At 41.7% G+C, this 13416-nt stretch overlaps 1 protein-coding gene across 2 annotated transcripts in view; it reads right to left on the reverse strand.

Annotated features, from left to right (window-relative positions):
• Positions 1-13416, reverse strand: part of LOC139669771 (sodium- and chloride-dependent GABA transporter 3) — a 96568-nt gene that overhangs the window by 45028 nt on the left and 38124 nt on the right. For both annotated transcript variants that reach the window (XM_071550485.1, XM_071550486.1), the window contains exon 7: positions 3452-3586. In XM_071550485.1, coding sequence (XP_071406586.1) covers positions 3452-3586 — 135 coding nt within the window. The remainder of the gene's footprint in view (positions 1-3451; positions 3587-13416) is intronic.

The raw sequence follows: 13416 nt of genomic DNA on the forward strand, positions 1-13416 counted from the left end.
ATATTAAGTGACTTTAATCCCTTGAGGGACAACCAGAACCATATTCTAAGTCAGACTTGCATACAAAAGCCATAACAATCCTATTAACTTAATAAAGTCCTTCTTTTGTGTGAGTTATAACTCAGGAAGGAGCCCACATCGAAGCTACAAACAGCACCTGTACCAGCCAGATTAGAGTGAGGGATATATTTCAAGCCAATTTGAGCATGAAGGCTGTTGGGACCTTCCCACTGATGCAGCAAAGCATTTCTGAAGCTTAAATATAGTTTCAGACTCTTGCAGCTTCCACTGCTACAACAAAAAGTGGTTGGTATGAGCTGTGCAGATACACAGGACAAAAGATGGCATTTTCAGACCAAGAGGATTCGGTCTGCTGAGGAGATGGAATATAAAAATGAAATGGAGAGCACAGCCCTGAGAGCTGAGAGAGACTGAGAAGGCAGATGAATAGCTGCTTAGAAAGCTGTAACAAACCATGCAATGCAAATTACACAAAGACAAAAGAGTCAAGAACTTCAAACTAGAGTAAGCATAGAGGAGAAACTTAAGTTATTAAATCCACAGTAAATATAGTTGGCACAGGGGTTCAAATACCACTCTCCTAATACAGACACAGTACCCACCCTGGAATTGCACTGAAACTGGCACCCAACTCAAGAGGAAAACACCCTCTGCTAGTACACATGTCTTACGCTTTGATAGTGTGGAGTAAATTAAGAAAAAAACCAGAGTAAAGATGGAAAGAGCCACAAATCTCAAGGTTATTTCAGTTGTCCTATATGTGCTTCTTTGCAAAGAGCTCTAGAAACAATTGAGAAAAGGCCAATGGAATGGGGGCTCATTCAAATGTTTGTGGGTTTGAACAGTAAGTTCTTCATTTCCTTAAAATGGAAAATGTCTGTATATATCTCTTGTTACCACTAAAAGTTGCAATAAACCTGAACCAATGCTCTTTTCCTACTTTTAAAATAAAACTAGTTGTGCCAAATTCTGTTTTATGACTGAAAAGGTAAAATTCCTTCATTTCTTGAAAACCAAGCAGAGATCCCACCCATAACTGAAACCTTCCTTCAAATACTGAATTAAGTATTCCCAACAAAATACTTCCATTTTGATGGAACATCATTTTTTTGAACACAGAAATAATTCTCTGAAACCAATTCATGCTACAGTTCAACTACCTGTGTTAGTGTTCACCATCTACTGCACTTCAGCTTCTTTCCTACTAAGAGGTGCTTAAAAACTGTCAAAGTGTCACTGAGCCAGAGTAGGAATTTGGCTCATTAAAGCACTCCCTGAGCACTCCCCAAAGGCATTTTAGCCCCAGCTGAGCTGCATGTGTGGGACAAGCAGACACACACACGTGTCTGGGGAGTTCTGCACTTCCCAGGCTGCTGCACTAACACTGTGTGTTTGGCAAATTGTCATGGCAATGCTGTGTTTCTTCGCACAAGAAACCAGGGGAGTAAATAGGCATAGAAACCCTCCTTGTAGCTGGCAATAACGGCCCTTAAGCCTGCATGGCCTCCTTCAATGGCAAACAGAAGTGGGGGGGCAGTGGCACGTGAAAAATCCACAGGCTGGGCAAAATCCTGTTAACAGGCCTCTTGCCCAGCACTGCAAGAGGGAAGGGACCAACACTTCAGCAGCAGAACCACCTCCTATTCCTACAATTTCTCCTACAAGGAAAGGAGAAGGTTTAGGGGTGACTTAACTGTGGCCTTCCAGGACCTGACAGGAGCTACAAGATAGAGCATATAGTGACAGAACAAAAGGGAACGGCTTCAAATGGAAGGAAAGTAGGTTTGGATGAGATACCATGGAAAAATTCTTCCCTGTGAGGGTGGGCCAGCCCTGGCACAAGTGCCCAGAGAAGCCGTGGCTGCCCCAGCCCTGGGAGTGTCCAAGGCCAGGTTGGACAGGGCTTGGAGCACCCTGGGCTGGTGGAAGGTGTCTCTGCCCATGGCAGGGGGTGGAGTGAGATGATCTGTAATGTCCCTTCCAATCCAGGCCAGTCTATGATTCTATACTAGACCTTGCAGGTGGATCAATGATCATGGTGTGGCACAAGAGAGGGGCACTCAGTGACACTCCTGGTTAAGGCAGGGAGTAACTTCAGCCACCAGAACCACAGAGTGGGTGAAACACCAGTTAGAACTGTCCAAAACAGAGCAGAGGCACCCATGCTCTCAGACACACAGGGTTCAGTGCCAGGTGGGCTGGCTTGCAGGCTGACTGCACTCTGAGTCCATGGTATGCTCCAACCAACCAAACATCTGGGAGTGTATCAGGGAATGCTGCTGTTTGCCCTGTTACAGTGTTAATCTCTCAGCTGACCTGGGGCTGCCCCTGGGCAAGCTGGACACTGGAAATCTGACACCAACACCAGTTACAAAGTCCTTTTTTCATTTTCCATCTGTGCTGACACAGAACAATGGAAATGTTTAATCCAAAAGAGGCAATATGATTAAATTTGCATCTAAAATTTTCAATATTTTAAAATTAATCTTTCACCTTCTGTTTGGTTATTTTTTTCTTCTGTGGGACTATTTCTTGCTTAAAGCAAACTTTACACAAGTCAGTCATGTAAGAAACTTCAAGGAAATTATCTGAAGGGTCCCCTCTATTGTCTTTTGCATTAAAATACCAATTTTCAGTAAGCAGAGGTTAAAAAAAAATATGCTGACACATTTTCACTAGGCAGATAAAAAACCTGATCTTGACAAATATTCCCAAATTCCTTTCTATCTCCATCTTGGGATCTATTTAATATTGTAATAGCCTTAGGAGTAACACTGTATAATGCCTTCTACATTGCCAAACCTGATAAGTAATATATTGTCTTCAACCTGTCAGGTTCTATAGAGATGCTGCCATTTTCCCTCTCCAATATCAGACAAATTATATATAGTAACTGCTTTATTTTACTTATCTGTCACTGGAAAAAAACCAACTTATTCCATTATTTCCACGTTCAACTCTACTCTGGAAACAACAAAACAGGCAGAGTTCCTGGTCTGAGTATCTCATTCCTCTTTGTAGAGTCTTCTGTTTCAAAGATAACCATCATCTCAATTAATAATTTCTCTACTAATCCTGACTCAGATTTAGATTTGGAACAAGCAAAGAACCATAAAATGATTAATTCTCAGTTCAATTTGTTCCTGTTCAACCAATGACAACATTCTTGCCCCTCAGTGCCAGAAGCACCAACTGCAATGGAACAGTTCTGGAAACCCTCATTTACCAACCAAGGTACTTTCCAACTAAAAGACTGAAGTGTTCCAACACACATAAGCAGTGATGACTTTAAAGCCTTATCCACATTTCCAAATCAATCTCCAGCTATGAACAACCATCCAGCAATCACCTGTATTCAAATTTCAAAATCAATAAACTTGCAATTTTTCCCAGTCAGAGAGGCAAACAAATACATGGCCCATGGTCCTACCTGTGGGTCAGAGAGCCGAGAAATGTCAGGGTACAGGTAGAATTTGATGCCCTCTGAAGCACCTGGTAAGGTCACCCCACGGATCAGGAGGATCATCAGCATGATGTAGGGGAACGTGGCTGTCACATACACCACCTAGGGAGAACAAGCAAACATCAGAGAAATCTTTTCTTCCAACTGCAACAAAGCCTCATTTCCACACCCATTTTGCCATTAGACAAAGCCTTTTCTGGAGGAAAAGTGCATTTGATGCTTTTGTTCATGTACATTATTGTTTTCCTCCAACATACTCCCTTCTGAATTCTTTATGTTTTGTAGAAAAGTTCAATACTTTTTTATAGAGAGATTGAGAAGTTCTCTTTAAGTATATTAGTTTCTCTCCCTTTGTGACAGGTAACCAGACACTCTGCTCTTGTGTATCTGCACACTATACCATGTACTACTCCAAACACAAGGACAGGGAGTCATAGCAGAAGTTAATTAAATATATGCATTATAGACCAGTATATGCAACCTGGTAATTACTAAACTGTCATGTCACAAGAACTGCTTTGCCTGCGTGTCTGTGTTTGAGGAATAAACATTTCACCAAGCCTAAAGGTCAAATGTTATGTATATCTCCTTGGGATGTGCTATAGAACCCTCATCATACAAAGTACCTACAGGCAAAATTTCTGAGGTGCTCAAAACCAGCAGTTTCTCTTTTCACATATATGGCCCTTTTTTTCCACTCTCAAATCAGTTTCTTCTCTTTATGAAGAATGACTGAGTTTTCCTGGAAATGTTCAAGAAGTCACGCTTTCCAAAGGAAAAATTGAGCAGCATTGGTCCCATTTTACAATAAAAATCTGAGAGCAGTACATGGCTGTTCAAACTCAGAGATGGATTAAATGATAAATTCCATGTCACTATAAATATTTCTTTAAAGAATAACTACCATAAAATTAAATCTTCATAATTCTTTATAGCAGAACAGGTGTAACTATCCTAACATGAGATGATACTCATACATTTGCCTTCCACAAGCCAAAATTATTCAATAAGGTGCAAGAATGGGAAAAATGATTTGGAGAAAAATACAACTTGTACAGTCCTGAAAAACATGCATTTTAAATTCAAGTCTCATGCCTACGTAAATGAAAGTGATACATCAGAGAATGGACCTCTGAAAGAACTCTTAAACACATGTTCATAACTAATGAACTGCAATTTGCTTTTGAGACCATGCTGAGTATTTACCCCCAAACCTGAAATGATCCTGTGTCCTCAGAAATGGAGGCACTTGCAATTGTAACAGATATTTAGTCACCTCACTCTCACTGTCTTTAAGCATCTACTGATCTTTCACATGCCTTATCCTTTTTGAAACCACAACCCATGGTTTTCCCAGGAAACTGAGACCAATTCAGACCTCTGAATTGATGAACTCAGAGATCAATACAATACAAAATGAAAAGCTTTATCCCACTGCTTACGTTATTGAGTGTTAGTGGTTCTGTCTGGCTGAGTTCAATTAGAACTTGCCTTTACACATTTAAGTTTCAAATAAAAGTGGATCACTGGGTAATGAGAACTAAAAAAGAAATACTCAGGATGGACAGGGTCCTTCTCTGAGTCTCATACTGGGTGGGAAGGATGGTGCAGTCAGATAATGGTTGTCATGCTTCTCTATTTAGGTCTTTGTCAGCTATTTTTTAATTACTTGTTTTCAATCAATAGTTGCTTTGAATAGAGGGCAGTCAGCAGACACATTTGATGCCACTGAGGGTATTGCACCTGAACATCTGTGCTAACATGTCCTTGCATTGTGCTTCATCCACCACCCTGGTGTGCAGCACCTCTACTGCTACCTTGCACACCCAGCACTGCCCTGAAACATCTCACCAGAGCAGACACTGCCATCCTGCAGAGGCACATTCCTTCACAGACTCCTTAGGGGGTGTGTTCTCCACCAAGGAAGAGCCAAACCCACTGCTATCTGTACCCAGGAGGGCCCTTTATAATCCCACAGTCTGTGGGATTACAATCCAGGCTTGCAGGTTTAAACACCTTTGTTTGCTTTTCCAACTGCCTTCCCCAGCCCACCCACACTTATTAGAACTGCAAGCACTAGAATCACCACCTCCAGTGTATTTTTTTTGCCATCAGAGTAGTTTTGCCTCAGCTTTAGAGGAATGAGGACTCTCCCTTCCTTTCTGCTTGCCATGCAGGAAAGGGATATAAATACAGCCCAACTGGCTCAGTATTTCTGGCCATAAACACCAATGCAGATATCCAGAACAACAAGGGAAGGGATGCCAAGGATGGACGTTTGGGAGAGGTACCCCCTTCCCAAGGCTGACAATTCATGGGTGTGAGTGTTCACTCAATGAGGCTGCAAAACTGCAGCTCCCCCTGCACTGCCACAGGGCAGTGCCTCGTGCCCAGAGGGCAGAGAAGGCACCACCTGCAGGTGCTGTTGGAGCCTCTCAGTAATTCCACTGCATCAGTTCTCATTTTCTCCTGTTTCCCAAGAGCTCCTGAGGTGAGGGAGGATGAGGCATTGTAGAAATCAGTGCCATTATTAGTATCATCATCACATCTGTAGGCATTAAAAGTTTCCTGAATTGTTTTCTTTTCTTTCAACACATCGAACCTCTCTGAATATCAATGTGAGCACAACTGTTTCTAATTACACTGCATCCTGTTTTAATTGACTTTAATTGCTTGGTATGTTAATTTGCATCCCAATGCTTCAACTGCTTTTTTTAAACCCTTGTCAGAGCAATGCCAATGTCGAAGCAGTTGGAAACAAAATAAAAATTTCTGGCGTGCTAGTTTTTGCACCAAGTTCTCTTCATACAATGTCGTTGAGAGACAAGTTTACAAAGATATTTAGACATATAAGTATGTGGAAAAGCATCTGCTGACATCAAACAACTCTTAATTATGCTGAGGTGCTTAACTGAAAGTACAGAAAGACCAAAGATTCTGAGAATAGATATTTCATATTTAAATACCAAAACTTTAAGTGATTTAGATGTCTGTATCACTCAAGGTTAACTCTATAGATATTTAGGTATCATTGGAATGACTTAATGAGTGAAACACCATAAAGATCATAAGAGCTGAACTAGGTGCCAGTTTTGTCTTTCCATACCTAAGTATATTTAAAGCACAAATGTGTGCATAAGTTCACATTTGACTCCTCGGACAGGTGAACTTCTCACCCAAAATGAAAAGATGCTTATCTGAACACCTGAGCAAGATCATGCCATGGAGGTTTGAGTGAAGGGGATCTTTCTTGTGAGAAAAAGCAGAAAAAAATACATGCTGACCCTGCTGAGAATAAGGAGGAAGCCCTGCAAGAAATGAATTGAGCCACAAACCCACAGAAATCTAAAAACCCCAAAAGAGATTTCTGTGGCCAAAGCTGCTCCAGAACACACCAGCCTGAGGGTCACACATGACCTCACAGCAGCTTTGGAGCAGGTGAAACATGAAGAGAAAGTGATGGACTTTAGTCCTTGGCTTGGCTCTTGCTGAGAACACAACTGAACGAGAATTTCAGGAATAAAAGAGAACTTTGAGGCTGGGAAGTTGAGGGAATTCTGTCCTGAAAGCTGCAATCCTCAAGTTTATTTGCATTATAACAAATTGACTGCTTTTATAAATTGAATAAAATTTCACTTCATGCTTCAGAAAATTACTGGCTTACTAATCTCCTAGTCCTAAAATCCTCTATTGCTCTGTTGGAATAACACAGGTAGTATCAATGCAGGAATTGCCAGCCTTAACTCAGTATTACAAAGGTCTTGGAAAATCAGAGCTGACCCCAGGCCCAGCTCATCTACGAAAATTTTAAGAGCAGTCCTACATGCCACAGTCAAGTGAGACACCTTGGCTTCACTAATCATAGAATTGATTGGGTTGGAAAAGAACTCCGAGATCATCAAGTCCAACCCTTGGTCCAACTCCAGTCCCTTTACCAGATCATGGCACTCAGTGCCACGGCCAAGCTCAAGTGAAAAACCTCCAGGGATGGGGAATCCACCCCCTCTCTGGGCAGCCCATTCCAATGCCTGAGCACTCTCTCTGCAAAGAATTTGTTCCTGATCTCCAACTTCAATTTCCCCTGGCAGAGCTTGAGCCTGTGCCCCCTTGTCCTATTGCTGAGTGCCTGGGAGAAGAGACCAACCCCCACCTGGCCAGAACTTCCCTTCAGGTAGTTCCAGACAGTGCTGAGGTCACCTCTGAGCCTCCTCTTCTCCAGGCTAAACACCCCCAGCTCCCTCAGCCTCTCCCCACAGCACTTGTGCTCCAGTCCCTTCTCCAGCCTCGTTGCTCTTCTCTGGCCCCGCTCCAGCTCCTCAATCTCTTTCCTGAACTGAGGGGCCCAGAACTGAACACAACACTCAAGGTGTGGCCTCCCCAAGGCAGAGTCCAGGGGAAGGGTCACTGCCCTGGGCCTGCTGGCCACGCTAGTTTGGATCCAGGCCAGGATCCCATTGGCCTTCTTGGCCACCTGGGCACACTGTTGGCTCCTGTTGAGCTTCCTGACAAGCCACTTGCACAAATGTTTGCCACTCACACAAATTCTAACTTCTTAGATGTTAAGAGCAGATGATAACACTCTAAGATAAACCTTTCCAACTGCCGTGGAATGCAGTGAAATGTTCTATGCAGCACTGTTTGAAAGAGAGGGGTTTGCTGGTCTGACTCCACAGCATCTATGTACATACAAATGCCAACTGAAAAGAGGTATTTTCCGCATTAATTGGATTTACAAGAGGAGTTCTATAAAACAGTATAAAAGAATGGCAGCTGATTCACAAGTTTTTAAAAAGCACATCAGAAGGGGGAAGAACATTCTAGGTCAACCTACATTTTAAAGCTAAAATTTTATATGCAAGAAAAAAACTAAAGCAAAAACCCAACAGGATACCCAGTGAGTGGATTGGTGTGATTGGAAGGGGCTTAGGGGGTACAATCAGAAAAATGGCTGGTTTTTCTATGTTCTCTTTGTGTTTTATGGGTTCATTCAGCATCGTCTTCTGTTTGTGGTATTTGTTTATCCACAGAGGGAATCTTGTTCCAGAATAATCTAGAAAACCACCCTTAGTCAGATTTTTTCTATAAACTGCAGAATTTCTTCTGAATTACTACTGAATCTTGTGTGAGTGCAGACAGCTTCACTCAGAGCAGAAATAAATTCCAAAACCAACAGCTAAGAAAATTTAATGAGATTTCAGAGCTGAGAATAAGTATCAAAGTAGAAAAAATCACTGGGAATGTGAGATGAGCCAGAAAAGAGGGGTCAGGAGAAGACACTCAGTGAAGGGATACAAGAACCTTGTTAAATGCACAGTGATCACAGGAAGCAAAAGATTGTACATGAAATAATAACAGCAGAAAGGAATAAACACTTCTAATACCACATCACCCTGAGGTCATTGGCTGGGACACAGAAAAATCAGTACCTGGCAGAGCTCTGCAAGTCTTTATTTTTATCCATATGGTGGTGAAGGTATAAACAGGTAAATGAAAGTCTGAGTCACAGTGAAACACCTTCCTTTACAATGAAAGGAAAATTTCACTCCAAAATTAATTGAGTCAATAAAAAAATAATACCCACATTCCATTCCATTTTGTTTTGGGATCCTTTTTACTGAATGAGTGCAAGGAAGATCTCTCTAGAATGAAAAATGCTTTAATCCCACATTAAAATGGGCGAGAAAAATTTTTGCCATATTTTTTTCAGCAAGAATTATTCTTTATGTTGGGTCTGAACTTAGACACTTGTCAGCACTTCCCAAATTCCATTTCAAATATTCTGTGTTAAAAAAAAAAACACACCAAAAAACCAAAAAAACAAAACCAAAAAACTGCCTACCTGATTCAAACCTCTAGTCAAAAGTTCCAAAAGGAGGAGAAGAAAAATATGGTGAAGGGTTGATTCAAAAGTTCTCCCCCAGCCTCTCCCAGGACTGCACTTAGAACTGGTGATGGGTAAGAAGGCCCCAAACCAGAGACTATCCCCTCACTGCAGCTCTGACATTCCCAGCTGAAAGGAGTGAACAATCCCCTTGGAGGACAAGCTTTTTCTCCCCATAAGTATTCCTTAAGCAGCATCAAGTTTTCTAAATATTTCTTACTTGGAATTATTTCCCAGCTAATTACCACAGCTGGTTTTGTTTCCAGATTGCCCAGGGCCATTAAAATCAAGATCTGTCTTCTTTCTGCTAAAATTGCTCTTCAAGTTTGTTGGTTCTTTTGATGAAGTCTACAAGCCTCTTATTTAATCCAAAAAATACAGTCTAGATCAAATGTAAAGATAATTTTTCACATATTTGGATAATAATTCTCTAATTAACCAACCCTGCCCTAAAACATTCATTTGTTAGACTATAAGAACAGAATTTTCCCTCCATGCAGACCTACTCAGTAAAACCCAGAGCTCCCAAAATGCCTATATAACATTGTAGAAGCACTTAATTTTATCATATTATTGCATTTAATTATATGAGCACCTGCATTTAAGCACTAAATAATGGTAAATGTAGATACTCAGCTTCTTTCCTGATATATGCAGAGCTTAATAATGACCTAATCACTGACAAGCAATGTGGCAACAGCTGCTAAAAACATGGGAGTGATCATCACAGAGGGCTGGATCCTGAAAGAATGTCTTTCAATCACAGTTTCTTATATTTCAAGAATCCATTACGGTCTGCATAGGCCTTGGTGAAATTCAGAGCAAAATTTGATTCAGGGCATCAAGAAAGTCATAGAATACACTAAGTTGGAAGGGACCCACCAGGATCATTGAGTCCAACTCCTGCCCTGCACAGACACACCAATGATCCCACCCTGGCCCTGAGAGTGTTGTCCAAATGCTCCTGCAGCTCTGGCAGCCTTGGGGCTGGTGTCCACTGCCCTGGGCAGCCTGGTCAGTGCCCACCACCCTCTGGGGGAAGAACCTTTTCCTGAGATCCCACCTGACCCTGCCCTGGCACAGCTCCAGCCATTCCCTGGGGCTTAAGAAGTTGATTCACTTTATTAGATTAAAGTTCATAAGAAACTCTTTATATGGTTGCATTAGGTTTGCACAGTCTACAAACCAGTGCATGGGTTTACAGCACTTGTTGGTGACTGCTCTGAAACCCACACTAACCTTGCCAGTCTAAACAGGGACACAGCCTGAATTAAGGAACTTCAAGACTTTTTAGATGTGCTGTTTTATTAACTCTACCACATTGTTGCTGTCAGCAAATGCCAGAGAAGGGGATCAGGAAGATTTACTTCCAAGATAAATATCTATAGTAAACACAACTCAGAGAAATGCCAGGGGCTCAGTGCAATGACCTCCATCCTCCAAGTGCTTCCTGAGTCTCCAAAATTTTATTGTCCACCTTCAACATGAATCCTACACTTACCAACTGCCTGGGTGTCCTCAGAGGAATTCTGTTGATGAATTAAATAAAATAAAGGCTGCAACAATTCTCAACAGTAACATGCCCAAGAGCTGCTCTCCATTAGTTAGAAAGTGTGTTTATCACACTGTTAATATGCTGTTCACACACTGCTAATGCAAAAATTCCAACAGTTGTAAACACAGTGTGCCCAAAGTAATTCTGTGAAGCAAGTGGAGGTCTGCAGTGTAATTTTTAAATGCAGAAAGTTGCAGAAAACCTTTAGCAAAATGGGCACTGCAATTCAGCAAACAGACTGAGCTCCAGCAGTGTAAATCCAAAAGCAGCAATCTGATTGCACAATCATGGTATTATTGGTCCTAGTACCCAGAGGGTGGGGTGTATTTTTTTTAAGAGGGTTGTATGTTTTGGTTTTGGTAGGTTTTTTACCCTGAAGAGACTACTGATTGAAGTTCATTATTTCATCTCCATCATAAATAGTGAAGCCTAGAACTAGGATGGCAAGGGAAATAATGGCATTCTATAACTATAATGTTATTTTTTGGTTTAACATTCAAGTGCCCAAAGAGGAAGAGATGCCCTCTGGTTGTGGGCAAGGAGAGGAGGAAAGAAACTTCAGCACTTTGGCAAGGCTCATTACTGCAAGTAAAGTGTTTATGTGGAGCTCACATCAAGTACAGAATTTGCAGAGCCACAAATATCTCAAAATTAAAGACTGCTATTTAATCAAGGAAAAGCCAACTTTAAAAAAATAATCAGGAAGAATTTTAAATATAAATTAGGACTAATTAATCAACTGAGGAGGTTTTTTTCCATTTTTTAAAGGTCTTTAAAATGTTTCAGCTTTTATAAATCAAAGCTGTTCCTTTCCAGAACCTTCCAGGATTTTCAGACCTCTGAATGCCATCCAGTTTGCCTTTATACACAACAGATACTGATATTAATTTTATATATATATGCACAGAAGCCTTCATTTTACTTAAAAATGTAAAATATGGGATGATTAATTCCTCATATAGGACAACCCCATTTCTATGAAAATAATTTACAGTGGGTCAGAGTTATCCCACTGAGCATCTGTATTTCCAGTTGTGTCACTGGTTTCCCAATAAGGCAGTGCATGAATTTAACTTCTTAGCTACTCTAAACAGGCCTTCCACCTCTCCCTGCAGACACCACTGCTTTGGTTCTGACATATTCTAAAAGCATTTGACCAGATGAGATGCAAGGGGCAGAAGAGGGCAGGAGGTGATTTTTCCTGTCACTCCAAAATGGGTAAGATCTTAAAGGGGCATTGGAATTAACTCAAAATTTCTGGCCAACTCACTCATCCAGAGAACAGTAAAGAATAAAGCAGAGCTTTAGCAAAGCATTCCTTTCTTGTCCTGCTTGATTTTCCTCTTGTGTCTTTAAAGAAAACCTCAACCAACCAACCAACACATACACTCCTAAATGAACAGCACCACTGAGAAAAAAAAGATGCAGGATGCAGTCTGGGAGGTGGGTACAATGCTACTGCCAAAAAAAGATTAGAGGTGAGGGTTCCCACCTGGAACTCCTCCTTCAGGTAGCCACAAAAGGGAAAAGGTCAGTCAGCAAAAATAAGACATTGAGCAGAGTCTGCTATTGCCATGCAGGCCTTGACTGGCAATGAGGTAAGGAGACACTGCAGCCAGTACCTGAGAGTGACCAAGTAAAGGAATGACATTTTAAATATTTGAAAGTCCTAAAAACATGACACATCAATACAACATGAATTAGGAGTTTCCCATGAACTTTGCACCAAAACTAGTCACCTATGAGGCTCCTTTAGAAATGTAGTCCATCAGTCTACCAAGCACTCAAGCAGGGATGGTAGTTAGTGGCCATCTCTAAATGATTTATTAGTCAATTCTGTAGTTTTCTGAGCATACACAGCATTAGTTAATCTTGTGCAGCGAATTATGGGGAAAGAAGTGATTTGTAAACTGGCAGGCAAAGCAGATATCCCTATAGGACACTCAGAGCTTTTCTTTCTTTTGTAATCATGAGACTGGAGAAGAGTGAGGTCAGAACTCGCCACAGCCTGCAGCTTCCTCGGTAGGGGCAGAGGAGGGGCAGGCACTGATCTCTGCTCTGTGGGACCAGGGACAGCACCCAGGGAATGGCTGGAGCTGTGTCAGGTTGGATCTCAGGGAAAGGTTCTTCCCCCAGAGGGTGGTGGGCACTGACCAGGCTCCCCAGAGCAGTGGGCACAGCCCCAAGGTTGCCAGAGCTCCAGGAGGGTTTGAATGATGCTCTCAGGGTGTCCTGTGCAGGGCCAAGAGTTGGACTGCAATGATCCTTCTGGGTCCTTCCAGCTCGGGATATTCTGTGATTCTATGAATTGTCTTGTATTGCCTGGATGACCCTTAAAGATCCCTGACAACCAAAACTATTCTAGGATTCTATTGGAAAGTACAGGACATTTACAGGATAATAAAAAGCTCATCACTTATTACTGAAAAAGGCGGAGTTTTGCCTACCCAGAGGATGACAGACCAATTCCTATTATCCACTGAGGAATACGAGCTC

Source organism: Pithys albifrons, chromosome 3, assembly GCF_047495875.1.
Source record: "Pithys albifrons albifrons isolate INPA30051 chromosome 3, PitAlb_v1, whole genome shotgun sequence".
Classification (NCBI taxonomy): Eukaryota; Metazoa; Chordata; class Aves; order Passeriformes; family Thamnophilidae; genus Pithys; species Pithys albifrons.